The sequence below is a fragment of the Lepidochelys olivacea genome, assembly GCF_965140295.1.
Source record: "Lepidochelys olivacea isolate rLepOli2 genome assembly, chromosome: 20".
In the NCBI taxonomy this organism is placed as follows: Eukaryota; Metazoa; Chordata; order Testudines; family Cheloniidae; genus Lepidochelys; species Lepidochelys olivacea.
This window is the reverse complement of record NC_140430.1, coordinates 18991550-19016084: the sequence shown is the minus strand read 5'-3', so window position 1 is coordinate 19016084 and position 24535 is coordinate 18991550. Positions and strand designations below refer to the sequence as shown.

General features: G+C 57.7%; 2 protein-coding genes across 3 annotated transcripts; one reads left to right on the top strand and one right to left on the bottom strand.

Annotated features, from left to right (window-relative positions):
- Window positions 1–219: 219 nt before the first annotated feature.
- On the top strand, window positions 220–2370 carry LOC311510498 (uncharacterized protein). Its single transcript, XM_084610192.1, has 2 exons — window positions 220–395; window positions 1512–2370. The coding sequence occupies exons 1-2, from the start codon at window positions 317–319 to the stop codon at window positions 1673–1675; spliced, it is 243 nt and encodes an 80-aa protein (XP_084466318.1). The 5' UTR covers window positions 220–316; the 3' UTR covers window positions 1676–2370.
- Window positions 2371–2892: 522 nt separating this feature from the next.
- Window positions 2893–13837, bottom strand: FARSA (phenylalanyl-tRNA synthetase subunit alpha). 2 transcript variants are annotated; one of them, XM_084610407.1, is made up of 13 exons: window positions 13662–13837; window positions 10753–10890; window positions 10309–10407; window positions 9845–9963; window positions 9081–9173; window positions 7610–7738; window positions 6917–7032; window positions 6356–6440; window positions 5609–5708; window positions 5120–5288; window positions 4594–4671; window positions 3852–3966; window positions 2893–3236 (listed from the first exon to the last, which is right to left on the bottom strand). In XM_084610407.1, the coding sequence occupies exons 1-13, from the start codon at window positions 13791–13793 to the stop codon at window positions 3131–3133; spliced, it is 1479 nt and encodes a 492-aa protein (XP_084466533.1). In that variant the 5' UTR covers window positions 13794–13837; the 3' UTR covers window positions 2893–3130. The 2 variants fall into 2 exon arrangements, with proteins under 2 accessions (XP_084466533.1, XP_084466532.1); XM_084610406.1 differs by having other exon boundaries at window positions 13626–13836.
- Window positions 13838–24535: the final 10698 nt, after the last annotated feature.

Here is a 24535-nt window from a genome sequence, read left to right as displayed (position 1 = left end):
CCATGAGCCTAGCCCCGCCCCTTGCCTCAGTTTCCCCATCCATAACAGGGATGAGACCTTTGTCCCCATGCTGCAGGCCATCTCCACCCACCCTGAAGCTCCCGCCCCAGGCGTCCGGGCGCCTCCCCGCCCCCCGCACCAGGGCATGGAAGCCGTGTCCGCCCTGCAGCTCATGAACTTGACCAGCCTCAATCGCACCGAAGCAGTGGGGCTCCTGTCCCCGCACTCGTCCGCCAACGAGCAGCCCCTGTACAGCGAGTACAAGCCGCCCGTCCGCGACCTCATCCCCCTGCCCAAGGCCGTGCTCTACCTCCTCATGGCCGCCCTCGTGGTGGTGGGCGTGGCCTACGCCATCGTGGGGCACCTCATCAAGGACCTGGCCCATGACCTCATAGGTGAGTCGGGGTGGGAGAGATGGACGGAGGGGCACGAGCGGTAAATCATCATCTCTTGCTGCCAGGTTGGAGCACTAGGGCAGCCGCGACTTCCCTGCGATGCTGGTGGTGTGGGGTGTTAAACAGCAGCCACGTTCCACCCCAGAGGTGGCTGCGCAGCAGCAGGGCGATTCCTGTAGGTCATAACCGCTCTTATCCCGTGCTTCTCCTCAGGCAGCCCCTAAGCACTACAAGAGCAGCAGCATTAGCCCCATTTCACAGAAGGGCAAACCGAGGCACAGAGCAGGGCAGCGACCTGTCCAAGGTCACACTGCAGGCTGGCCGATGGGAGAGAGTTCTCCCGTCGGCTTAATAAACCCACCGCCACAAGCGACTGGAGCTCTCACACGGACAGAAGTGCCGGCGTGGACAGCGCTGGCAACAGCACGGACGTCACTCAGGGCGGGGCGTTATTCACACCTGGAAAAACCACCAGCCGAGTTTCCAAAAGCTGCCGTTAAAACTCAAGAGTTTTTAGAAACTTGAAAAAAGAGGGGGGGGAGGGAAGGTTGAAGGCTTTTAGGTTTCCAGTGGGCCCCCCCCAAAAAAAGCCTTCTGTGGCCAGGTGGGCTGATTGCCAGCAGCTTGAAGCCAGCGGATGACTGGGCCATGGAGAATGAGCCCCCGCTCCTCCTGCTAGGAGCCCCCCATTTCTACCCCCACTTGGGGAGAGAAGAATCCTTCTCCCTGGGATGGGGACCCTGCCTGGCTGTGACCCAGGGGAACCCCCAACAGGCTCAGAACCATCCAAGCTGCCCCCAGAGAGGGGAAGGAGAAGACACTTGGAGAACTGGGCACCTAAGCCCTTGCTCTAACCACTAGACTCCACTCCCCTCCCAGAGCCAGGCTAGAACCCAAGAGTCCTAAATAGGAGCAGGGTGGGGTCAGAATTCCTCGCCTCTGTTCCCAGCTTTGAGTGACCTCAGGTCAGTCGCTTCTGTGCCTCAGTTTCCCCACAGAGATGTAGACCAAGAGCACCTGAGAGGCTCAGAGTGCATGGTTGAGGGTCATGACACGGGGTGCAGCTGGGGGTCAGGGCGACGTCCCCCCGCTCACTGCTGTCCCATCTCCCCCCAGATTGGCTGCTGGGGCCACAGCCTGATGCGCCCAACAAGGAGAACAACTCGGACGCCGCACCCGCACCCCCCTCAGGGTTCTACCGTGCGCAGCCCCCCATAGCCGAGCCCCACAGCCCCGGCGAGGTGCACATCATGCTACAGGGGGCGGCCCAGCCCACGTAGGGCAGGCCCCACCCAGCCATGGACAGGAGGGGCTGAGCCGGCGGGCGCACCCAGAGACCACCAGCAGGCTGTGCCGGCCACCAGCCCAACACACCGCACAGCCCAGAGCCCCAGCCGGGACGGACGGTGCCCGAGGGCAGGCAAGACCCCCACCGCAGACATCGGGGGGACTGCTGTTCCCTCCCGTCCCTGTCACTTCGCGTCCTTCACCCGACGCCAGCATCCCGGCTGGGGTCCCTGTGACGGGGGGAGCTCCAGTGGCTAGCGAGCCCCCGCACCAGCAGAGATTCCTCCTGGCCCTGCAGCTGTAACCCCCCAGGAGGCTGGCTGCGCCAACAGTGCCTGGACCGAGGAGGGCGGGTCTGTGCTGGGGGGCTGAGCGAGCCGAGGCCTGGAGAAGGGAAGGGCAGTTACTGCCTACGGGCTGCTCTGACTGGGGGTCACAGTGGGGGCCATTTCCCCCAGCTGGAAGGGGTGCTCCGCCCCAGCCAGAAGCCCCGCTGCACCACAGGGACAGGGAACACTTCGCTCTGGACACGGCCCCTGCCCCGAGGTGCCTGTGGAGGAGGGACCCCCCCAGGGCTCTGGCAGCACAAGGGACTGGGATCGGTTTGTTAAATAAAATATGGACTCAGAAAATTCCCCTGGCTCCAGTCGTTGGTTCACAGAGCCCCGAGCCCCACGTGCCAGAGGGGGCTCTTGAAAGAGCCCCAAGATCAGCCCCCCTCACTCCCAGCCCCAGGGCTGAGGTGGAGATTTCACTCCCATTCCCCCCCATCCAGCCCTGCAGAGGAAGGGGCCATGAGGCTCCCCCCAGCTCTGTGCCCTGGGGCCACAGGCTCAGTGCTGCCCCCACCCCCCTTTGAACAAAGCCCCCAGCACACACCCCGAGCAGATGGTGGGGGTCAGGAAATCACTCCCCAACATGCTGCCCCTCTCTTCGCAGCTGTGGTGCAGGCCCCGCCCCCATCATATGGGGTGCAGTCACCCCACATACGAACAGGGCTGGGAGGGAGAGAACCCAGGTCTCTGCACTAGCCTTTACACCCCACTGCCCACCCACAGCTGGGGGAAGAACCTATAGTCATGACTCCCACCCCCACCACGCCCCCAAGCCTGGAACAGGACCCAGGAGTCCTCCCCCCCCCCCCAAAGCCCACAGCCCACCAGGAGTGCGCCCCACCCCCTCCCCATTCCAAACAGAGCAGAGTCTCCAGCCCAGACACTAGCCCTTTATTGAGGCGCAACAGGCTGCAGGTGCCGGCACTGGCCTGGGCAGCTCTGCCATGTCCCCCAGCGGGGAGGGCAGAGCAGGGGGCTGGACGGAAGGGGGCCAAGGGCGCCCTGCCAGCCCTCTGCCCAGGAAGCGGGGCAGCCCCAGCCCAGCTGCAGAGGGGGAGGGGAGCCCCCTGGAGAGGGCACTAATAAATACGGGGCTGGCCCAGCGGCAGGACCCTACGCGTCGAGGCGGCAGAGCGGGCCGTCGTACACCATCTGCAGGTTCACCTTGTGCCCAACCAGCTCCCGGATGTTGTTGATGCCGTATTTGATCATGGTGGGGCTGGAGGAGAAGGCGGGTGTTAGGGGAGTGCGGCCCTGCTGCTGACCCACCCGTAACGGACCCTCCACTGGGCAACAGAGGGCACAGGGCAAGCACGTCGCCAACCCCACGTCGCCAACCCCTTGCCCAAACTCTGCCGGTGCCCCTCAGTCCCGACCCGCAGCCCCCTGCTAGCCCAGCCCTGGGCTCCCGCCCCATAGCTCTGCCAGTGCCCCTCAATCCAGACCCAGAGAGCATGGCTGTTGCTGGCTGGAAACCCCCTGGCTCTGAGTCACCCCGGCTGAGAGGGGTGCTGGTCCCCAGAGCTCTGCCCGGGCTGTGCAGACACCCCCTCCCACAGGCGCAGGATTACATGGGGATTAGCACAAGTCGTTACCATCTACGGGCAGTGCCGGGTGTCAGGCAGGCACAGGAAGAGGAGTTGGGAGCTGCCCTACAGCCATGGCACACGCTGGGCGTCTCCATCCCCTTCCCAGCATGGCCAGCCCTATGGCCCCCCACATTAGCAGGAGCTGTAAGGGGCCCTGACTGCCTCCACTGGCACCCTCAAGGCCGCCTGTGAGCCCACCCCCTGTGAGCCTGTGTGCCCACCCCCTCCCACAGCATCCTCCTCACCGCTCCAGAGAGAGGCCCCAGGCGATGACCGACACGCCCTCCGGCAGGCCCATCGGCAGCAGCATCTCTGGGCGGAAGATCCCCGAATTACCCACCTCCACCCACTTCTGGAGCCCTGCAACGGGAAGGGAGATGGCAGCTCGGTTAGTCTCGGTCGGGCACCCCTAAGCAGGGCTAGGGAGCCGGGGGAGAGACGCTTCCGGGCATCTAGAGAAGCGACTGGAGCAGACGGTTCTGTTCTGAGTGGGATCCAAGGCCCTGCCATGGGGCCAGGACTGCCGGGCCAGCCCCCACCCCAAACCCTGACCCCTTTGTCCCTATGGGATTGGATGGGGGCGTTGTGAGCTTGGGGATCCCTGGGCTGGACCCAGCAGGTCCCTGGCCTGGCTGCTGCTGCTCGGCCAGGCATGGATGTGCAGGGCATGACTGGAGAGCAGGAGCCCCGCAGTGCCAGCCTGCCAGGGGGAAGGGGACCCCCTCTGCTGACCCCAGGGCCTGACTTCAGGTCTTTCGCCGCCCAGTGCTGGCTCAGGATCAGGGAGCACCTTGATTTCCGGGGGGCTGGCAGACGCTGCAGCGGGCACCACAGCTAATCCTGGCTGGGGGGCACATGCCACCCCAACCTGCAACTCCCTCATCCGAGACCCTGAAGCTGCCCTGCCCCCCGCAGCCGGCAGGCCCAGCGTGTGCTGCTCAGGGGAGAAGGGGCTGATCTGGCTGCGAGGGGCTGGCGCCCCCTCACCTTGGTGGTAGCTGAACACCTCCATGCTGGGCTCCGTGTAGGGGTTGTAGGCCGGCTTGAAACGCAGCTGGCTGATCCCTGCCGAGACACAGGCCAGTGAGAGCATGCGGCCCTGCTAGGCCCCCTGCAGCCACCCCATGGACCGCCAGGCCCCCTCCTCCCTGCACATCCTACCAGACCCATGTCCCCTCCTGCACCCCACACCCTGCCTGGCCCTCCATCCTGAACCCACCCCATAGCCTGCCAGACCCTGTGTCCTCTCCTGCACCCCCACCCTGCCTGGCCCCCGCCCCTTCCTGCTAGGACCCTCCTCTGGAGCCTGCTGGTGGCAGAAGCTCAGCCCTGGATTGGGCTTTGTCCAGGGTGTTTGCTGGCAGCAGATACTGCAGAGCGCCCCAAATCCTCCCCTATCAGGGACCTCCATCCCGGCTTCCCCCATCCTGCCAGCTCCTCGCAGAGGTCGGCTTTCCCGCTCTTCCGCACATGGCGCTGTCTGTCCCCCTGTCGGCGGGCAGCTGGCACGTACCCAGCTTGGTGAAGAACTCCCTGAGGGTGCCCATGAGGTCCCCCAGCGTCAGCCCGTAGTCGGCCACCACCCCCTCGATCTGGTGGAACTCGGCCAGGTGGGTGGCGTCCAGCGTCTCGTTCCGGAAGACCCGGTCAATGGAGAAATACTTGGCTGGGGTGAACTTCTCCTGGGGGGGGGGGGGGGGGGCAGGGAAGAGAGGTGTCAATCATAGCCCCAGCCCATCCCCTGGACTCCACCCACCAGGCCACTGCAGCATGGGATCCCAGCCCCAGGCCAGATTCACCCCCAGCCCCTTGAGCCCCAGCCACTGGGGGCAGCAGAGCCCTGCCCCCCAGCTCCTCCTGCGCCCCGGCATCTCCCATTCCCCTTCCCCACACACACACAGTCAGGGTGGGGCCCTGGGTCTGGCTGAGGGGCAGCTGCAGCCAGGGCTCAGAGTTGTGGGGGGGAGCACAGCTGGGGGGGGGGGGGCGTGGCACCTCCTACCTGCTGGGCCAGCCGGTAGAGCATGCGGGCGCTGACAGCCGTGGTGTGCGTCCGCAGGATGTTCTTCCGCGCCTCCTCCAGCGTCCAGTCGTATTTGTACCTGGGGGGGGGGCGGGGGGGGTACGGAGGTGTGAGATCCGACACACGCTGGGCATGGGGGTGGGGCAGGAGCGCAGCAGAGCAATCCCCGGATGGGCGGGGAGAGCTCCCCATGGCACCAGGCTGCTGCGGGCAAATCGCTGGGGGAAGGGGAGGGTGGAACATCCCCCCCACACACCCCAAAGTCCCCCCCAGTCCAGGCGCCAAAGGGTTAAGCGGTGCCCCCGGAACAGGTAGGTTCCCCAAGCAGCAATGGGGGACAGGAGCTGCCCCAGACCAAAGGAGCAGCCTAGAGTGGAGGGGCCCCAAATCCCATTCCCTGCCCCCCCACAAGCCAGGCAGCCCTCCCAGCCTGGGCTGGATCAGAGCCAGCGTCCCCTAGGGAAGAAAGGCCTCATGTCCCCTTCCCCGCCACTCTGAGCCAGCCAGTCCCCCCCACCCCTGGGGCCGGTTTGGAGCCAGTGCCCTCTACAGGGGAAAGGCCCCGTGTCCCCATTCCCCACCACCCTGAGCCAGCCAGCCCCCGGTCCAGATCAGAGCTAGCGCCCCCAAGTGGGGAAAGGCCCCATGTCCTATTTCCCACCCCCACCCCGAGATCAGCCTGTTCCTCTGGGCTCCAAGCCCAGCTCGACAGCTGGGGACACTCACCCCTGGGAACCGTAGCCTCCTTGCGAGTGGATCTTCTTCACTCTCTTCAGATAGTCCATGGGGAAATCCGTGGCTTTGGCAGGATCTGGGGGAATCCAGGGGGTGCAAAGGGGGCTGGAGTGACTCCCCCTGACCCACCAGGAACCCGGGGATGCTAAATGGTCTGGGAGGGGGCCCAAGGAGCAGCGGGGAGCCAGAGGGGCAGCAGGGGTGGCAAGTGGGGCTAATGTGCATAGAAGATGCTGCACCCCCCCAGCCTGATGCCCCCCATTTAGCCACAGGCCTGGGTGAGCAACCCACCCCTCACTGCACCCCAGCCCAGCGGGGGGTTGGGACTCTGGTCACTCCCCACAGCACCTCTGCCAGCACCATTGAGATAAGGAGACCTGGCCAGGTAGGGACTGGTGGACACCCTGCAAGCTCACACAGAAGCCATTCCCGCGCCCTGAGCCAGCCCTGGGGCGCAGGCGGCGCCCCCTAGAGGGGAAAGGCCCACTCTTTGCTGTGCTCCCCACAGCAGCAGATAGGCCTGCTGGCAGCAGGGGCTGGCGGATGACTGACCCTGCAGGAAGAAGGTGTCGTGCTGATCGCGGGCTGGGTGCTGCTGTGGCTGGAAGAGGGCATCGAAGTTCCAGAAGGAGCTCTCGATGAAGTTATTGGTGGGCATTTCTGTGAAACTGAGCGAGACACGGGACCAGTGAGCACCCCCGTTCCAGAGAGCGCAGGGCAATCCTGGCACTGTGCGGGCACTGCCATCCACATGGGCAGGGGCACAAGGCCTCTGGATGGTGAGAGGAGAGGTCACAAGAGGAGCCCAGAGCAGCTTCCACACACACCCATCCCCCTGGGGGACGGCACCGGGTAGCCCCACTGGGCACAGAGAGGGGAGTGACTTGCCCAAAGCTACACAGCAAAGGAACAGCTGAGCCAGGACTCCCAACTCCCCCACTCTAGCTCCTACATCTCCTCCCCTCCCTGAACCATGGAGAGAACCCAGGAGTCCTGGCTCCCAACACTGGAGATCATGCTGAAGGGAACAGTCCCATCCCAGAACCTTGGGCCGGGCTGGCTGGAACCTAGGGTGCTCTCTGTCTCCCTGCCCCTCCCAAACAAGAGGGCTGGCAGCAGCTGTGCAGACCCCAGCCGGTACTCGCCACTGCAGGACATGGTCTGCATTCTGTACCGCAGGCCCCCGGGCAGATGCCCCCGCCAACCGCCAGGGTAGAGACTGCAGGGGCACATGTGGCTACTCACCCCATCTCGAGGAAGATCTGTCTGAACTGGGTGCGGACCTTGAGCAGCGGGTGGAGGTGCCCGCTCTCAGGCATGATCCCCAGCGCCTCGAAGTTGTACGCCTTGAACTTCAGGTCACGCCACGAGCCGCTGTGGACGAAGGGTGGGGAAAGGTCACAGGGGGCGAGCCCTGTGGAACTGACTGAGCAAGTAACAGGCTTTGTACAGCACCTTCCACCCACCTATAGTCCATGGTGCCACTGAAATGCAGCCACCTCTGGGGTGGAGGGCAACAGCCAGCCAGTACGTAACAGTGGGGACAAGAGGACCCAGGCCACAAGCCTGTCACTGTCCCTGCAGAGTGGGCAGGGCTCGTCTGAAAGACCCACGAGGCTGAGCCACATGGGCTTTACACATCTACCGGTGGAGGGAGGGGACCCCAGGGGGGATATGAACCCACAGTGAACGTGGAGGAAAACCTGGCACTTGGAGCCCAGAGATCGGGGCTGGGTCGACATTTCAGCCATAGCTGGAAGCAGGTAAAGTGGGAGCTGCCGAGGCAGGAAGGAGGCCTACCGTCCCAGCTGATGCCTGGAGAATCGGGTGTCATCCGTTTCACACTCCCAACCCCTTCATGACCAGTCAGCAAGCACAGAGCAACTCCAGCTGCTTCCTGAGCCAACAGCCCCCAGCCCCACCCACCTCGTCAAGTGGGGAAACAAGCTCTGCCTGAGGCACTGGGGAAGATGCCCACACATTCTGTACCCCCCACACCCACCTGCTCAGCTGACCCATGGCTGCCTATTCATCGGGATACCCGCCCCATGGGCCCTGTAGTACCGGCACTCCAAGCTGCTCAGAGGACACTAGTATCCCCTCACCTCCAGCCCCCTGTCCACCCAGGAGCGACTCTAGGGTCTAGACATTGGGTAAGAGCGAAGGCTGTAAGGAAGCCGAGAGGTTTTAGTTCAAAAGTTGTGGTCGTGGTTGTTAACGTTGCAGTTTTGGTGAGGTCGGTTCCAGCACCATAAAACCCCACGTTTAACCCCCCCCACCCAAAACCATAGAAAAGCATTTTTTTGAGTGGTGTAGTGACCCCACATGCCAGGACAAAATGCCACTCAAATCTGGCCTGAAGGGGAGGCTGGGCCAAACCTGGCACGCGGGGCCACACCACTCACATGTGCGGAAGCCATAACCCCCCACCGGCCCAAGTTTCTGCAACAAAACCACAGCTCACGATGTTCTTACAGCCTCGTTCGTGGCCTTTTAAATAGCATACGCGCACGCTGGGGGTGCCCCCATCTGCCATCGCAGAAACCACAGAGCCCTGACAGGGGGCAGGGGCGTCCACAGGCAGGCAGGCCTTGGCCGTTTGCAGAGGGATTCCGAAGAGCCACATTTACATGTGCGCGGCTGCGGCTCCCCCATGGTCCTAGCGCAGGGCGGAGAGCAAGGACGCAGACTCTGCCGGAGGCAGCATGCGCCTCACCTGGCGATCATCTCTGGCGTGAGGTCCGTCTCCTGCTTGGTGACCGTGGTGGAGAAGGCGCTGCCTTTCCGGATCCAGTAGGTCTTGATGACCCTGTACACAAGAAGGGAGGCAGAGAGGTGACCCCAGTGGGAAGCCTAGTGCCAAAGATCATGGCTTGGGACTGGGAGAAGGGCACAGCAGAACCAGGCAGCCCATTTGCCTAACGAACCACATCGGGCCCTTGGGACTTCTACTGGCCTTTACAGTGGCGGCACAGCTCATCTAGACGACAAATCCCAGCATGGCCCAGTCTGTCTTCACCCAAGCCATGCATGCTGGGAGCTGTAGTCTGAGCCGGCTGCACCAGTCCACGAGCCAGGACACCGACGACCCTCAGCGGGACTGGACGGCCCGGCTGGGTGCCCGGCAGCCAGGCTGGCTAAGCAGTACAGCCTGGAGGGGCAGGGAGGTAGGGGTGTGGGGGTGGGTGTGCACGCACGCGCAGGCTGTTAGACATGGGAGCTTCCCCACCACCAAAGGAGAGACCAGAAGCAGGGGACACTGCACAGATGCAGCAGGGAAATGGACCCACCAGCTGCTGCCCTCTAGTGGGGAGAGGAAAATGTGCACCCCAAAGGTACAATCAGACCCATGCCTGCTTCCTGAGCACAGGGGAGCCCCAGCACCCCACATTACTGCTGGGGAGAATCCCTAACTCCTGACCGTGCTGCAGCAGCAGAGGGATTCAAGCCGGTGGAGGGGATGGGGGGCACTCAACTCACACTTCCGTCAGGAGTTTCCGTTTCTTCAGTTCGTTCCTGTCTTTTTCCTCCAGGCTCTCAGCCTCTCCCTGCTGCACCAGCTGCAGCTTCTCCCGCACAGAGTCCTGCACGCTCTCCACCTGGGGGACAGGAGACCAGCAGTGAGCACCCCCCTGGGTGTGGGAGCATTCCCCCACCCCTGAGGTGCCCCAGGCAGCTTCACCCAGAGTAAGCCAGGGACTCAGTAAGCTCGAGCTGTGACAGCACTGTGCCATTCCTAATGGTGGAGGGTGGAATAAGCTTGTTCATTTCCGTAGTGCCTTTCACCTCAGGGGTCCAACCACCCGCTCGGTGCCCACCGACTGACCTGCGAGAGCTAAAGGGTCTCTGCTCGGCCCAGCGAGATTCAAAGGGGGATTCGGGGGCCAGGAGGGCCCAGCTTGGAAATCTCCCTTCTGACGAAAGCCCCGCCACAAAACACTCACAGCCCGGAAGATGCGCGGACCCCCATCCGCGTTCTTGTCCAGCCGCACCCACTTGTTGGACATGGCCTTGCTGAACCCCACTTTCCCACTCGGCAGATTCTGCAACAAGAGACAAGGGAGATTTCAGATCCAGGCGGAGCAAAAAAGAAAAGAAACACCCGCAGGGGAAAGGGGGACAAGCAGGATATTCTGCCCTCCCTCCCAGGGCTCAGAAATGTTTACAGGCACTTGGTCAAGCATCACAACCACCCTCATGGGGAAGGCCAGAGTTATCCCAATTTTACAACGGGACCCTGGCTTCCTGACTCCCAGCCCCACTCCCCTCCCAGAGTCAGGAAGTGAACCCAGGAGTCCTGACTCCCAGGCTGCAGAATGTAGAAGAACAGCGAAGTTCTGGCAGGAGATGAGACACTGAAGATGTGAGGGATGGGAAGCCAGCCTCACCATCAGCTTGCTCTGGGGCAGCCCTTCAGCAGGGATGCTGTCAAAGACACGCGCCTCATGGCTTCCCTCCTGGATGATCTCCTTCCCCTCGGACGTCAGCTCCCAGCGTTTAGAGGATCGCTGTTCAGCCTCGATGACCTGAGGGGAACACACAGGGGGGCTGTGAAATACAGGGACCATCACACTGGATCAGACCCAAGGCCCATTTAAGTGCAGTATCCTGTCTCTGACAGTGATCAGTACCAAGTGCTTCAGAGGAAGGCATGAAAGCCACACCGCAGGCAGGGAGGAATAATTTTCCCTCATGAAGGTCTCCTCCTATTCCCTCATAGATTGATTGGGCAGAATGAAGTGTTTTTATCCCTTCTGGGACTCTTATTTTAGCATCAGCAATCACCATTCAGGATATTTCTGCTATTCCGCTTTGAATCTTGATGAGCTCTTGAACACAGCAACATAGAATCATAGAATATCAGGGTTGGAAGGGACCTCAGTAGGTCATCTAGTCCAACCCCCTGCTCAAAAGCAGGACCCTTTCCCAATTAAATCATCCCAGCCAGGGCTTTGTCAAGCCTGATCTTAAAAACTTCTAAGGAAGGAGATTCCACCACCTCTCTAGGCAACGCATTCCAGTGTTTCACCACCCTCCTAGTGAAAAAGTTTTTCCTAATATCCAACCTAAACCTCCCCCACTGCAACTTGAGACCATTACTCCTTGTCCTGTCCTCTTCCACCACTGAGAATAGTCGAGAACCATCCTCTCTGAAACCACCTCTCAGGTAGTTGAAAGCAGCTATCAAATCCCCCCTCATTCTTCTCTTCCGCAGACTAAACAATCCCAGTTCCCTCAACCTCTCCTCATAAGTCATGTGTTCCAGACCCCTAATCATTTTTGTTGCCCTTCGCTGGACTCTTTCCAATTTATCCACATCTTTCTTGTAGTGTGGGGCCCAAAACTGGACACAGTACTCCAGATGAGGCCTCACCAATGTCGAATAGAGGGGGATGATCACGTCCCTCGATCTGCTCGCTATGCCCCTACTTATACATCCCAAAATGCCATTGGCCTTCTTGGCAACAAAGGCACACTGCTGACTCATATCCAGCTTCTCGTCCACTGTCACCCCTAGGTCCTTTTCCGCAGAACTGCTGCCTAGCCATTCGGTCCCTAGTCTGTAGCTGTGCATTGGGTTCTTCCGTCCTAAGTGCAGGACCCTGCACTTATCCTTGTTGAACCTCATCAGATTTCTTTTGGCCCAATCCTCCAATTTGTCTAGGTCCCTCTGTATCCTATCCCTGCCCTCCAGCGTATCTACCACTCCTCCCAGTTTAGTATCATCTGCAAATTTGCTGAGTGCAATCCACACCATCCTCCAGATCGTTTATGAAGATATTGAACAAAACCGGCCCCAGGACCGACCCCTGGGGCACTCCACTTGACACCGGCTGCCAACTAGACATGGAGCCATTGATCACTACCCGTTGAGCCCGACAATCTAGCCAACTTTCTACCCACCTTATAGTGCATTCATCCAGCCCATACTTCTTTAACTTGCTGACAAGAATACTGTGGGAGACCGTGTCAAACGCTTTGCTAAAGTCAAGATACAATACAAGATACAATACATCCACTGCTTTACCTTCTTCCACGGAACCAGTAATCTCATCAATCTCAACATCCTGTAGCAGGGAGTTCCACAGGTTATGTATGTATGTACCAAGTGAAAAGTCTGTGGGACTTGCTGCCACCGGACATCGTTGAGACCAACAGAGCAAGATTAAAAAGACAGTGAGTGATTATAGGGATACCATGGATACTTCAACTGCCACAGCTCAGCCTACTCCAGGCCGGCCGGGACTGGCACAATTCCATGGCTGCTCCAGAAGGGCAGGGTGAGAAGCACAGGGAGCTCCTGCAAGGATCAAAGAGATACTGGGAAAGACTGGGGGCACAAAGGGATGGGACAGGGGACAAGGAGAATAGTTTGGGGAGACAGGATCAAGGAGGGATTTCAGAAGCAGTGGGTGCGTGGAAGGGGTATCGGGGTAAAGAGAGATACAGAAGGGGTCCTTTTGTAAGGGTGGGGGAGAGAAGCTGCTATCGTGAAGGACACCTCAACATGGCCCTCAACACCCCCACTCCCTTTTCCCTAGGAGCCTCCCCTCCCCCCTGCTCCCTCCAGCCCATCTGTTCACCTCTCCTCAGGCTCAACAGTCCCGTTCCCCACCCCCCGGCAGGCCCCCTCCCCTGGGAACCCCCACCTCCCACTGCCCCACGCCCATCCCCCACACCCCTCCCCCGGGAGCCCCCACCTCCCCACGCCCATCCCCCTGCTGGCCCCCACTCCCCACTGTCCCTCCCCCGGGAGCCTGCATCTCCCACTGCCCCACACCCATGCCGCTGCTGGCCCCCACTGCCCCACGCCCATCCCCCAGGAACCCCCACCTCCCCACGCCCCTCCCCCTGCTGGCCCCCACGCCCTACTGCCCCTCCCCCTGGAGCCTGCATCTCCCACTGCCCCACACCCATGCCGCTGCTGGCCCCCACTGCCCCACGCCCATCCCCCGGGAACCCCCATCCCCCACTGCCCCTCCCCCTGCTGGCCCCCACGCCCTACTGCCCCTCCCCCTGGAGCCTGCATCTCCCACTGCCCCACACCCATGCCGCTGCTGGCCCCCACTGCCCCACGCCCATCCCCCAGGAACCCCCACCTCCCCACGCCCATCCCCCTGCTGGCCCCCACGCCCTACTGCCCCTCCCCCTGGAGCCTGCATCTCCCACTGCCCCACACCCATGCCGCTGCTGGCCCCCACTGCCCCACGCCCGTCCCCCGGGAACCCCCACCTCCCCACTGCCCCACCCCCGGCCCTACCTCCCCCAGCGCCTGCAGGCTCTTCACCGCCCCCACCAGCTGCTGGTGCTCCAGGCCCAGCGCCGCGGCCGCCTCCAGACTGCCCAGGCCGCTGCCCCCGGCCCGCTCCAGCCGCTGCAGCAGCAGCTCGGCCAGCGCGGGCCCGTCCGTCGCCATGGCGGGGGACATGCCTGCCGGAGGGGGCGGGGCGGGCAAAACACCGGGTGACCTCTCGCCCCGGAAGTGCTCTCGAAAACCACCCCCCACTTCCGGGGGTATGGAATTTTTCTCATTACCGCCCGGTGGCCGCCATTTTTCGTGTGGCACACGAGGAGCGGCCCAACGCGGGCGTCATCTTGGGCGTGGCACGAACCGATCGACGAGCGGGCGGACGCCATGTTGAGTGTGGCAATAAGGGCAACATCGGGAGGGCCGCCTAGTGTCTGCCATCTTGAGTGTGGCATACAAGGGCGACTGCTAAAGCCCCGCGGCCGCCACCCCTGAACGTGGGAGGAGGTGCCATCTTGAGTGTGGCAGCACCTCTCCCATGAGGCCTCATCCCCAGCTGTGGGGTGGGTGTGGGGCCTGGAGGGGGAAGACAGGGCAGGCTTGTGCAGGTGGCTGCATTCAGGGGGTCACTGGGGCCTCCCCAGACATGACAGGGCCTGAGGATGATGTCATGAGGGGCTTGGCTACCACAGCAACAGGCCCATCCCACCCACCTGGGTGGCTGTGACATCAGGTGGGGGCATGGGGCGGCATTTGGTTACCGTGGCGATGGGCCCATCCCACCTGTGAGGATGGCATGAGGCGCTTGGTTACCATGACAACATGCGTATCCCACCTTCTGAGGCGCCACGAGGCCATGCTGTGAGGCCGCCCTCTATTGCCATGGTGATGGGCCCAAGTTCCATGCCAAGGCACCTGGTTACCATGGCGATGGGCACAGGCTATTCGCCCTGGTTGTTGCCTCAGGATATTACAGCACAGCTGCCATGGGTGGACGTGACCATGCATCTGGACTGAGACTCCTCCCCTTTCTGCTGTGCAACTCGGCCTGGTGCTCTCCAGCCCAGAGGTGGCTGCATTCCGGCGGCCCTGTGTGTGCACCAAGCGTGCGAAACATCAGGTGCTCTTGAAAACGGAGGGCTGCTTATTCACGTGTGCCAGCAGGGGGAACACAGCTTTGTCAACTCCAAGCATCCAAAAATCACGAGTCAGGCCTCGAAAATCATGAGATTGGCTTAAAAATAATATTTTTTAAAAAAAATAATACATTTTGGGTTCTTTTCCTTTGCCTTCTCATGTCTGAGCCTTTCGGCCGCATACAGGTCACATTTTCAAGCTTTTCTCCACAACTACAAGGTCAAGAAACTCTCTTTCAACGAAAGCTGCAGTTCTCCTGTAAACCCACGACTCTGGGAGCTGGCGCTTTAAGACAAACCCCAAAGATCATGAGACTTGTGATAAAATCACCTAAAACGGCAACCCAGACACAAAGATGAACAGCAGTTCCTCTCTATGGGTAGCCCTAGAAATTGTCAGGACAATGGTGGGTGTTGGATCATCATGGAAAGAAAATCTGTTTGTTAAATACCAGGCAGGGGGTGTGCCAGACACCCCCCACCGCACCGTGACAGATGGAAACCACAGCTGGGCAGCATGCAGCAATGCAATGTAGGCTCCATGGACTTTTAATCCACCTGGGGCCTCCTGGTAGTTGTAATTACAACTTCCTCCTGCTGGCTAAACACAGCTTGTTTGCTTATGGGCAAAGCTAGCTAATGAGTTCCAGCAATAGAAAGTGAATCCTCTTAGCCACAAACCAGGTGCAGCCCAGCCATTGGCAGGGCACGATTCAGTGCCCCCTACCAAGGTGCCGCTGCCCTATCTCAGAGGGAAGAGAGCTCACTTGGTCGCCATGCCCTCTGCCAACACTGCTAAACTGGGAGCAGGTTTGTGCTAAATAGACTGCCTTTTTGGGTGTTGTGGGCACCTGTCCCACTAGCAATTTGGCTGAGCCCCAGCAAACTCGTATCACATGGTGGGGGCATCAGATGGGAATGGGTTCTGATCGCTACTGGGCTGGATCTGAAGTGGCAGCGTAGACGTGAAAGGCTCTGAATGCCTTTCCCCTAAGTCTGGGGTTCTCCAGCTGGGGGTCATGACAGGGGCTGTGGAGATGCTGTGACCACCTTGCCCTTCCCATATTGAGCAGGAGGGGTGTGTGGAAATGGTCCCAGAAAGGTTGGGAATACCTGCCCTAAACCTTACAGACCCCTAAAAAAAACCCTTCAGTCATGTCACAGAGCGCTTGATATCTCAATGAAGACATATCTACAGCGCTGCCAGAGATGAACCCAAACAGTGTGTCCTCTGCGAGATCCTGTGGGGGCTGACAGTGGCTGACTGCGGAGACTGCCCCTAAACCCTGCAGTGATGGGTGTGGGGGGAGTCTCCCCAAAGAACGGTAGGAGCCCCATCACTCAGAGGACACTTAAAGCTAGGAACAGGCAAGAATAGACTGCAAGGGGACAGGAATCTGGGTGCAGGATCTAATGAGCCTTTCCGTTCCTCGTTAGTGGAGCAGCTGACCCCAGCAGAGGACTCTGGATCTCAAGAGCTCATCTGCACGGCATCCAAACTCATTTGAGATGCCAGCTGCTTATTTTGCCTCCTCCCTGGATTTGTGAGTTGGGTGCAAGATGCTGAGGGCTCCCCTTGCTTGATCCCTAATCACTCAGCCCAGACACAGCCATCAGCCCCCAGGTGGGCCTGGGAAGTCAACTGCGATTGACAGTTGGTCTGTGATGTTTTGTTCTCCAGGATCCTGGGGGCAGGAGAGGGGTCGCTGTGGAGGAGCGAGTGGGCAGTTCCCCTGGCTCAGCTGGGCACCTTCCAGCTGATAAAAGGTTTCAAGAAGAATCTCAAGAGCAGCCCCCTGAAGCTCTGAATGAATGGAAGAGACTGTAAACGGCAAAAGGTATACAGTATTTGAGAAGTGAGGCCCTGCCTCCTGGTGGTCAGCACGGATGCTGCGGTATTGTCCTAAAAGTCAGGGCATTAATTGACACCCTGGTAATTAGGTCCCACCTGCCAAGGAGTCCCCATCCTACACACTTGCAGTTTCTTTGGCTCTAGGAGTTGCCCTCCTGTATTTCCAGATTCTCTGGTAACTAGATTTAAAACAGGGGGCGTGCAAGCTCTTTTCTAGGAGGGGAGGCTACAGATTAGAGCAGGGGGCTGGAAATCCGGACTCCTGGGTTCTATGCCCAGCACTGTGGGGAGAGAGGAGCCTAATGGATTAGAGAAGGGTGGAGCAGGGAGCCAGCACTACTGGGTTCAATCCACGACTCTGGGAAGGGAATCGTGTATAGCGTTAGAGCAGGGGTACTGGGACCCAGGACTCCTGAGTTCTATTTCCAGGTTTGGGAGGGGAGTGGGGTCTAGTGATAGGAACAGGGTATCAGGACTCACTGAATTCATTCTCTTGATTCACTTCCCTTCCCCTCATTCCATTGATTTCAGTGGAAGTTAGGAGCCTAAATACCTTTGAGGATCTGGGCTTCAGGTTCCCATCTGTTAAAGGGGGATAATGGACTAATTACAGCCTGGGAGGTGCTTGCTTTTGGGTTGCTACCAGGGTGTGGAGCTGGGGCAGGTGGTCTGGATTCACTGTAACTTCCTTAGTGCAACCCCAGCGAGAGGAATGGACAGTAACACTTGCTGGCTACCCGGAAAGAGGCTTTGAGCTTTAGTGGCAAAGCAGGACCAGCCGATAGAGGATGTTCTGTTCTCCTGGAGCTACATAAAATATACAGGTCAGTGGCAGAACAGGTAGACCTCTCCCAGGGCTGGGACTAGAGCCAGGAGTCCTCCATTCCTGCTTATCCCCCAGGCTCTTTTCAGAGCTGGGAGTAGAACCTGACTCCTAGTCCCCTCCTAGAGCTGGGAATTGAAGCCAGGAGTCCTGATTCCTAGCTTTGCCCCTCTGCTCTCACCGCCACAACTGGGAATAAAACCATATCCTGACTCCCATTTCCCTTCCCCTGCTCTGACTGCTAGCCCCCACTCCTTCCCAAGGACGAGAGGCCCGGAGTTCATCGCATGAGCGTCTGCTCAGACCACTAGCCACTCCTCTCCCTGGATACTGTCCCCCTCCCCTGCACCATCATTCCTGTCCTGAGCCCAAACCAAGTATGGGCTGAGTTGGAGTCTCAACAAAAACACCTTACTCTGCCTGTAGAACAGGATGTTCAGGGCATGTGTTTTCATGGGTTATAACTCTCTTGCACAGTAAAAGCGACAAACTAAAGGCACACCCTCTTTAAAATCCAGCCCCTGCAACTCCCGTCCCAGGAGGTAAAACTGACCCGTCTGGCTACTGGTAGCAGGGTCCAGTAGTTAGAGCAGGTTTAGAGGGGACTGGGAGGCAGGATTCCTGGGTTCTAGTCTCAGCTCTGGGAGGGGAGAGGTGTCCCATAAGGCACCTGTATGCTGATATAAGTGCATTCACACCAGGCGTTGTACAGGTAGAACTGTCTCTGTACAAAGTCACAGGTCTAGCAATAATTATACTGCATGAAAACTCTGCGCAGAGCACAGCCTGAGGTGCCTTGGTCAGAATTGTTAAGTCACAACTGGGGAGTCTGGGGCCAGGACCAGAGCCCACCTAGAGAGCCACAAAAAGGACCCCCAGGCTGGAGGAAACGCCTGACTGTGAGGCTGAAAGAGCTGGAGCTGTTGAGCTTAGCCGAAAGCTAGCGAGGTGATGAGGTGGCTGTTTCAGCAGCATCTCAGGGAGAAAATCCTGGCTCTTCATTCTAGCAGAGACAGGCAGAACAAACAACAATGGCTGGAAGCTGAACCCAAATGAGAAATGAGGCACCAATGTTTAAATCAGGCTGCTTGCCCATGGGACAAACGGCCAGGGGCAGGGATGGAATCCGCAGAACTTGATGGCTTCCCGTCCACACATGAGGCCTGTTCTGGAAGCGGCTTTAGGCAAACACGAGTCACTTGGGCTCAGTGCAGGGTAACTGGGTGAAGCGTGATGGCCTGCGCAATTAGGTCAGACTCATAGTGGTCCCTTCTCTCCTTAATCTCTATGGATAAAGTTTTGGTCATTGCATGGGCAGAGTTAAGGTTGTTTGGGTGCCTTAACTGTTGGTTTCCAGCCTTAACATGATTGGATGTCTTTTAAGTGTCACTTTCACTATGAAAGTCCTGGTGTACAATATCCCTGTCCTGTTTTTACCCTTCGGTTACTGATCTGGACTCTTCATCTTAATCGCATCTTAATTTAGGTTTCTTTGCCTTGGTACACGTATATAGGGACCATGTCACACGCCAAAGCCCCCTCTGGAGTGGAACACCTCAGCTGGTCAGTGTCCCGCAACGTTCCTCCTCCAAAGAATCCCCCAAGCACTCTGGTACCAGTAGAGGGTATCAGATGGGAACGGTATAAAAACCAAGTGAGTGAAAAGGAGATCACGGCCACTGGGATTTGGTGGGGACCAGTGGCAGAGCTGATAGGGAAGCGTGGGGGTAAATCTCCCGGGGGTACCCAGAGTTGCAAGGCCCCTCGCTACCACCTGCCCTTAGCTTGAGGAAGCCTGCGTCTGTGGCTGCCAGGCTCCCCAACTCCACTAGCTATAGGTGGGGCTGAGAGCCCCTCTCAACCACTGTCCCTCCACAGGTTAGCGATAGGTACCCCTGAGCTGGCAGCCTAGTTCCTAAATGAAAGATCAAACCTCATCCCCTCTCCTCTTCTGTTATGTAGCTATGGAATAAGATCCCTTCCCCCAAGAGGCCCCCCCTTCAGAGACTCATCGTGGGGTCTTCTGTCTTTGCAAATCCTCCAGCCCGCCCCTGGCCCGGACAGCAAAGGTAGCTTGTCTTGTGGGTGTCCGTTGTTTTATATGCTGACTGAGTTAGCCCTGGGGCATGCAATATACATGTGCCCAGCCCAGACAGACAGGGATAAGTGTCTGTTCCCTTCTGCCTGGGGACCTGCTTTACCTCACAGACCTTAAGGGTATGTCTACAGTACGAAATTAGGTTGAATTTATAGAAGTCGTTTTTTTAGAAATCGGTTTTATATATTCGAGTGTGTGTGTCCCCACAGAAAATGCTCTAAGTGCATTAAGTGCATTAACTCGGCGGAGTGCTTCCACAGTACCGAGGCTAGAGTCGACTTCCGGAGTGTTGCACTGTGGGTAGCTATCCCACAGTTCCTGCAGTCTCCACTGCCCATTGGAATTCTGGGTTGAGATCCCAATGCCTGATGGGGCTAAAACATTGTCGTGAGTGGTTCTGGGTACATATCGTCAGGCCCCCCTTCCCTCCCTCCCTCCATGAAAGCAAGGGCAGACAATCGTTTCGCGCCTTTTTTCCTGAGTTACCTGTGCAGACGCCATACCATGGCAAGCATGGAGCCCGCTCAGGTAACTGTCACCGTATATCTCCTGGGTGCTGGCAGACGTGGTACTGCATTGCTACAAGCAGCATCAACCCATTGCCTTGTGGCAGCAGACGGTACAGTACGACTGGTAGCCGTCATCGTCAGGCCAGGAGCGCCTGGGCAGACATGGGCGCAGGGACTAAATTCGGAGTGACTTGACCAGGTCATTCTCTTTAGTCCTGCAGTCAGTCCTATTGAACCATCTTATGGTGAGCAGGCAGGCGATACAGATTGCTAGCAGTCCTACTGTACTATCTTCTGCCAGGCAGGCAAGAGATGAGGATGGCTAGCAGTCCTACTGCACCGTCTTCTGCCGAGCAGCCATGAGATGTGGATGGCTTGCAGTCCTTCTGCACCGTCTGCTGCCAGCCAAAGATGTAAAAGATAGATGGAGTGGATCAAAACAAGAAATAGACCAGATTTGTTTTGTACTCATTTGCTTCCCCCCGTCCCCCGTCTAGGGGACTCATTCCTCTAGGTCACACTGCAGTCACTCACAGACAAGGTGCAGCAAGGTAAATCTAGCCATGTATCAATCAGAGGCCAGACCAACCTGCTTGTTCCAATAAGAACAATTACTTAGGTGCACCATTTCTTATTGGAACCCTCCGTGAAGTTCTGCCTGAAATACTCATTGATGTAAAGCCACCCCCTTTGTTGATTTTAATTCCCTGTAAGCCAACCCTGTAAGCCATGTCGTCAGTCGCCCCTCCCTCCGTCAGAGCAACGGCAGACAAGCGTTCCGCACCTTTTTTCTGTGTGGACGCCATACCAAGGCAAGCATGGAGGCCGCTCAGCTCACTTTGGCAATTAGGAGCACATTAAACACCACACACATTATCCAGCAGTATATGCAGCACCAGAACCTGGCAGAGCGATACCGGGCGAGGAAGCGACGTCAGCGCGGTCACGTGAGTGATCAGGACATGGACACAGATTTCTCTGAAAGCATGGACCCTGCCAATGCATGTATCATGGTGCTAATAGGGCAGGTTCATGCTCTGGAACGCCGATTCTGGGCTCGGGAAACAAGCACAGACTGGTGGGACCGCATAGTGTTGCAGGTCTGGGACGATTCCCAGTGGCTGCGAAACTTTCGCATGCGTAAGGGCACTTTCATGGAACTTTGTGACTCGCTTTCCCCTGCCCTGAAGCGCATGAATACCAAGATGAGAGCAGCCCTCACAGTTGAGAAGCGAGTGGTGACAGCCCTGTGGAAGCTTGCAACGCCAGAAAGCTACCGGTCAGTTGCGATGCAAGTAGCCCACGCAATCAAAGATCTGCTGATATCAAGGGTAGTGATCCTAGGAAATGTGCAGGTCATAGTGGATGGCTTTGCTGCAATGGGATTCCCTAACTGTGGTGGGGCCATAGACGGAACCCATATCCCTATCTTGGCACCGGAGCACGAAGCCGGCGAGTACATAAATCGCAAGGGGTACTTTTCAATAGTGCTGCAAGCTCTGGTGGATAACAAGGGACATTTCACCAACGTCAACATGGGATGGCCGGGAAAGGTACATGACACTCGCATCTTCAGGAACTCTGGTCTGTTTCAAAAGCTGCAGGAAGGGACTTTATTCCCAGACCAGAAAATAACTGTTGGGGATGTTGAAATGCCTATAGTTATCCTTGGGGACCCAGCCTACCCCTTAATGCCATGGCTCATGAAGCCATACACAGGCAGCCTGGACAGTAGTCAGGAGTTGTTCAACTACAGGCTGAGCAAATGCAGAATGGTGGAAGAATGTGCATTTGGATGTTTAAAGGCGCGCTGGCGCAGTTTACTGACTCGCTTAGACCTCAGCGAAACCAATATTCCCATTGTTATTACTGCTTGCTGTGTGCTCCACAATATCTGTGAGAGTAAGGGGGAGACGTTTATGGCGGGGTGGGAGGTTGAGGCAAATCACCTGACTGCTGGTTACACGCATCCAGACACCAGGGCAGTTAGAAGAGCACAGGAGGGCTCGGTGCGCATCAGAGAAGCTTTGAAAACCAGTTTCATGACTGGCCAGGCTACGGTGTGAAAGTTCTGTTTGTTTCTCCTTGATGAAACTCCTTGAAACCCTTGGTTCACTCTACTTCCCTGTAAGCTAACCACTCTCCCCTCCTCCCTTCGATCACCGCTTGCAGAGGCAATAAAGTCATTGTTGCTTCACATTCATGCATTCTTTATTCATTCATCACACAAATAGGGGGATGACTACCAAGGTAGCCCAGGAGGGGTGGTGGAGGAGGGAAGGAAAATGCCACACAGCACTTTAAAAGTTTACAACTTTAAATTTTATTGAATGCCAGCCTTCTGTTTTTTGGGCAATCCTCTATGGTGGAGTGGCTGGTTGGCTGGAGCCCCCCCACCGCGTTCTTGGGCATCTGGGTGTGGAGGCTATGGAACTTGGGGAGGAGGGTGGTTGGTTACACAGGGGCTGTAGCGGGGGTCTGTGCTCCAGCTGCCTTTGCTGCAGCTCAGCCATACACTGGAGCATACTGGTTTGATCCTCCAGCAGCCTCAGCATTGAATCCTGGCTCCTCTCATCACGCTGCCACCACATTTGAGCTTCAGCCCTGTCTTCAGCCCGCCACTTACTCTCTTCAGCCCGCCACCTCTCCTCCCGGTCATTTTGTGCTTTCCTGCACTCTGACATTATTTGCCTCCATGCATTCGTCTGTGCTCTGTCAGTGTGGGAGGACAGCATGAGCTCAGAGAACATTTCATCACGAGTGCATTTTTTTTTCTTTCTAATCTTCACTAGCCTCTGGGAAGGAGAAGATCCTGTGATCATTGAAACACATGCAGCTGGTGGAGAAAAAAAAAGGGACAGTGGTATTTAAAAAGACACATTTTATAAAACAGTGGCTACACTCTTTCAGGGTAAACCTTGCTGTTAACATTACATACGTAGCATATGTGCTTTGGTTCCAAGGTCGCATTTTGCCACCCCACACCGCGTTGCTACCCCCTCAACCCTCCCCCCTCCCCGTGGCTAACAGCGGGGAACATTTCTGTTCAGCCACAGGCAAACAGCCCAGCAGGAACGGGCACCTCTGAGTGTCCCCTGAAGAAAAGCACCCTATTTCAATCAGGTGACCATGAATGATATCTCACTCTCCTGAGGATAACACAGAGAGATAAAGAATGGATGTTGTTTGAACGCCAGCAAACATACACTGCAATGCTTTGTTATACAATGATTCCCGAGTACGTGTTACTGGCCTGGAGTGGTAAAGTGTCCTACCATGGAGGACGCAATAAGGCTGCCCTCCCCAGAAACCTTTTGCAAAGGCTTTGGGAGTACATCCAGGAGAGCCGCAAATGCCAGGGCAAATTAATCCTTTCACATGCTTGCTTTTAAACCATGTATAGTATTTTAAAAGGTACACTCACTGGAGGTCCCTTCTCCACCTGCCGGGTCCAGGAGGCAGCCTTGGGTGGGTTCGGGGGGTAGTGGCTCCAGGTCCAGGGTGAGAAACCATTCCTGGCTGTCGGGAAAACCAGTTTCTCCGCTTGCTTGCTATGAGCTATCTACAACCTCCTCCTCCTCCTCATCATCTTCTTCGTCCCCAAAACCTGCTTCCGTGTTGCCTCCCTCTCCATTGAAGGAGTCAAACAACATGGCTGGGGTAGGTGTGGCTGAACCCCCTAAAACGGCATGCAGCTCATCACAGAAGCGGCATGTTTGGGGCTCTGACCCGGAGCGGCCGTTCGCCTCTCTGGTTTTCTGGTAGGCTTGCCTCAGCTCCTTAAGTTTCACGCGGTACTGCTTCGGGTCCCTGTTATGGCCTTTGTCCTTCATGCCCTGGGAGATTTTGACAAAGGTTTTGGCATTTCGAAAACTGGAACGGAGTTCTGATAGCACGGATTCCTCTCCCCATACAGCAATCAGATCCCGTACCTCCCGTTCAGTCCATGCTGGAGCTCTTTTGTGATTCTGAGATTCCATCATGGTCACCTCTGCTGATGAGCTCTGCATGGTCACCTCTGCTGATGAGCTCTGCATGGTCACCTGCAGCTTGCCAAACAGGAAATGAGATTCAAAAGTTCGCGGTTCTTTTCCTGTCTACCTGGCCAGTGCATCTGAGTTGAGAGTGCTGTCCAGAGCGGTCACAATGGAACACTCTGGGATAGCTCCCGGAGGCCAATACCGTTGAATTGTGTCCACAGTACCCCAAATTCGACCCGGCAAGGCCGATTTAAGCGCCAATCCACTTGTCAGAGATGGAGTAAGGAAATCGATTTTAAGAGCCCTTTAAGTCGAAATAAAAGGCTTCATCGTGTGGACGGGTGCAGGTTTACATCGATTTAACGCTGCTAAATTCGACCTAAAGTCCTAGTGTAGACCAGGGCTAAGACCATAATGTTCAGTATAGAGACATAGCTCCTTAAATATCATCTGTATGTACGTTTTGCCTTCGTCATGCCGTCCCCATGCATTGCTGGCTGTGGGTAGAGACCTCACGTGCCACC

Excerpts from the sequence above, each read along its gene's own strand:
- LOC311510498 (XM_084610192.1), top strand. The coding sequence starts at position 317 with ATGGCCGCCCTCGTGGTGGTGGGCGTGGCCTACGCCATCGTGGGGCAC. Across the intron at positions 396-1,511 it reads CCTGGCCCATGACCTCATAG|ATTGGCTGCTGGGGCCACAG; the intron begins GTGAGTCGGGGT and ends ATCTCCCCCCAG.
- FARSA (XM_084610406.1), bottom strand. The coding sequence starts at position 13,793 with ATGTCCCCCGCCATGGCGACGGACGGGCCCGCGCTGGCCGAGCTGCTG. Across the intron at positions 6,441-6,916 it reads CGACACCTTCTTCCTGCAGG|ATCCTGCCAAAGCCACGGAT; the intron begins GTCAGTCATCCG and ends GGATTCCCCCAG. Across the intron at positions 3,237-3,851 it reads TGGGGCCTCTCTCTGGAGCG|CCCCACCATGATCAAATACG; the intron begins GTGAGGAGGATG and ends CTTCTCCTCCAG.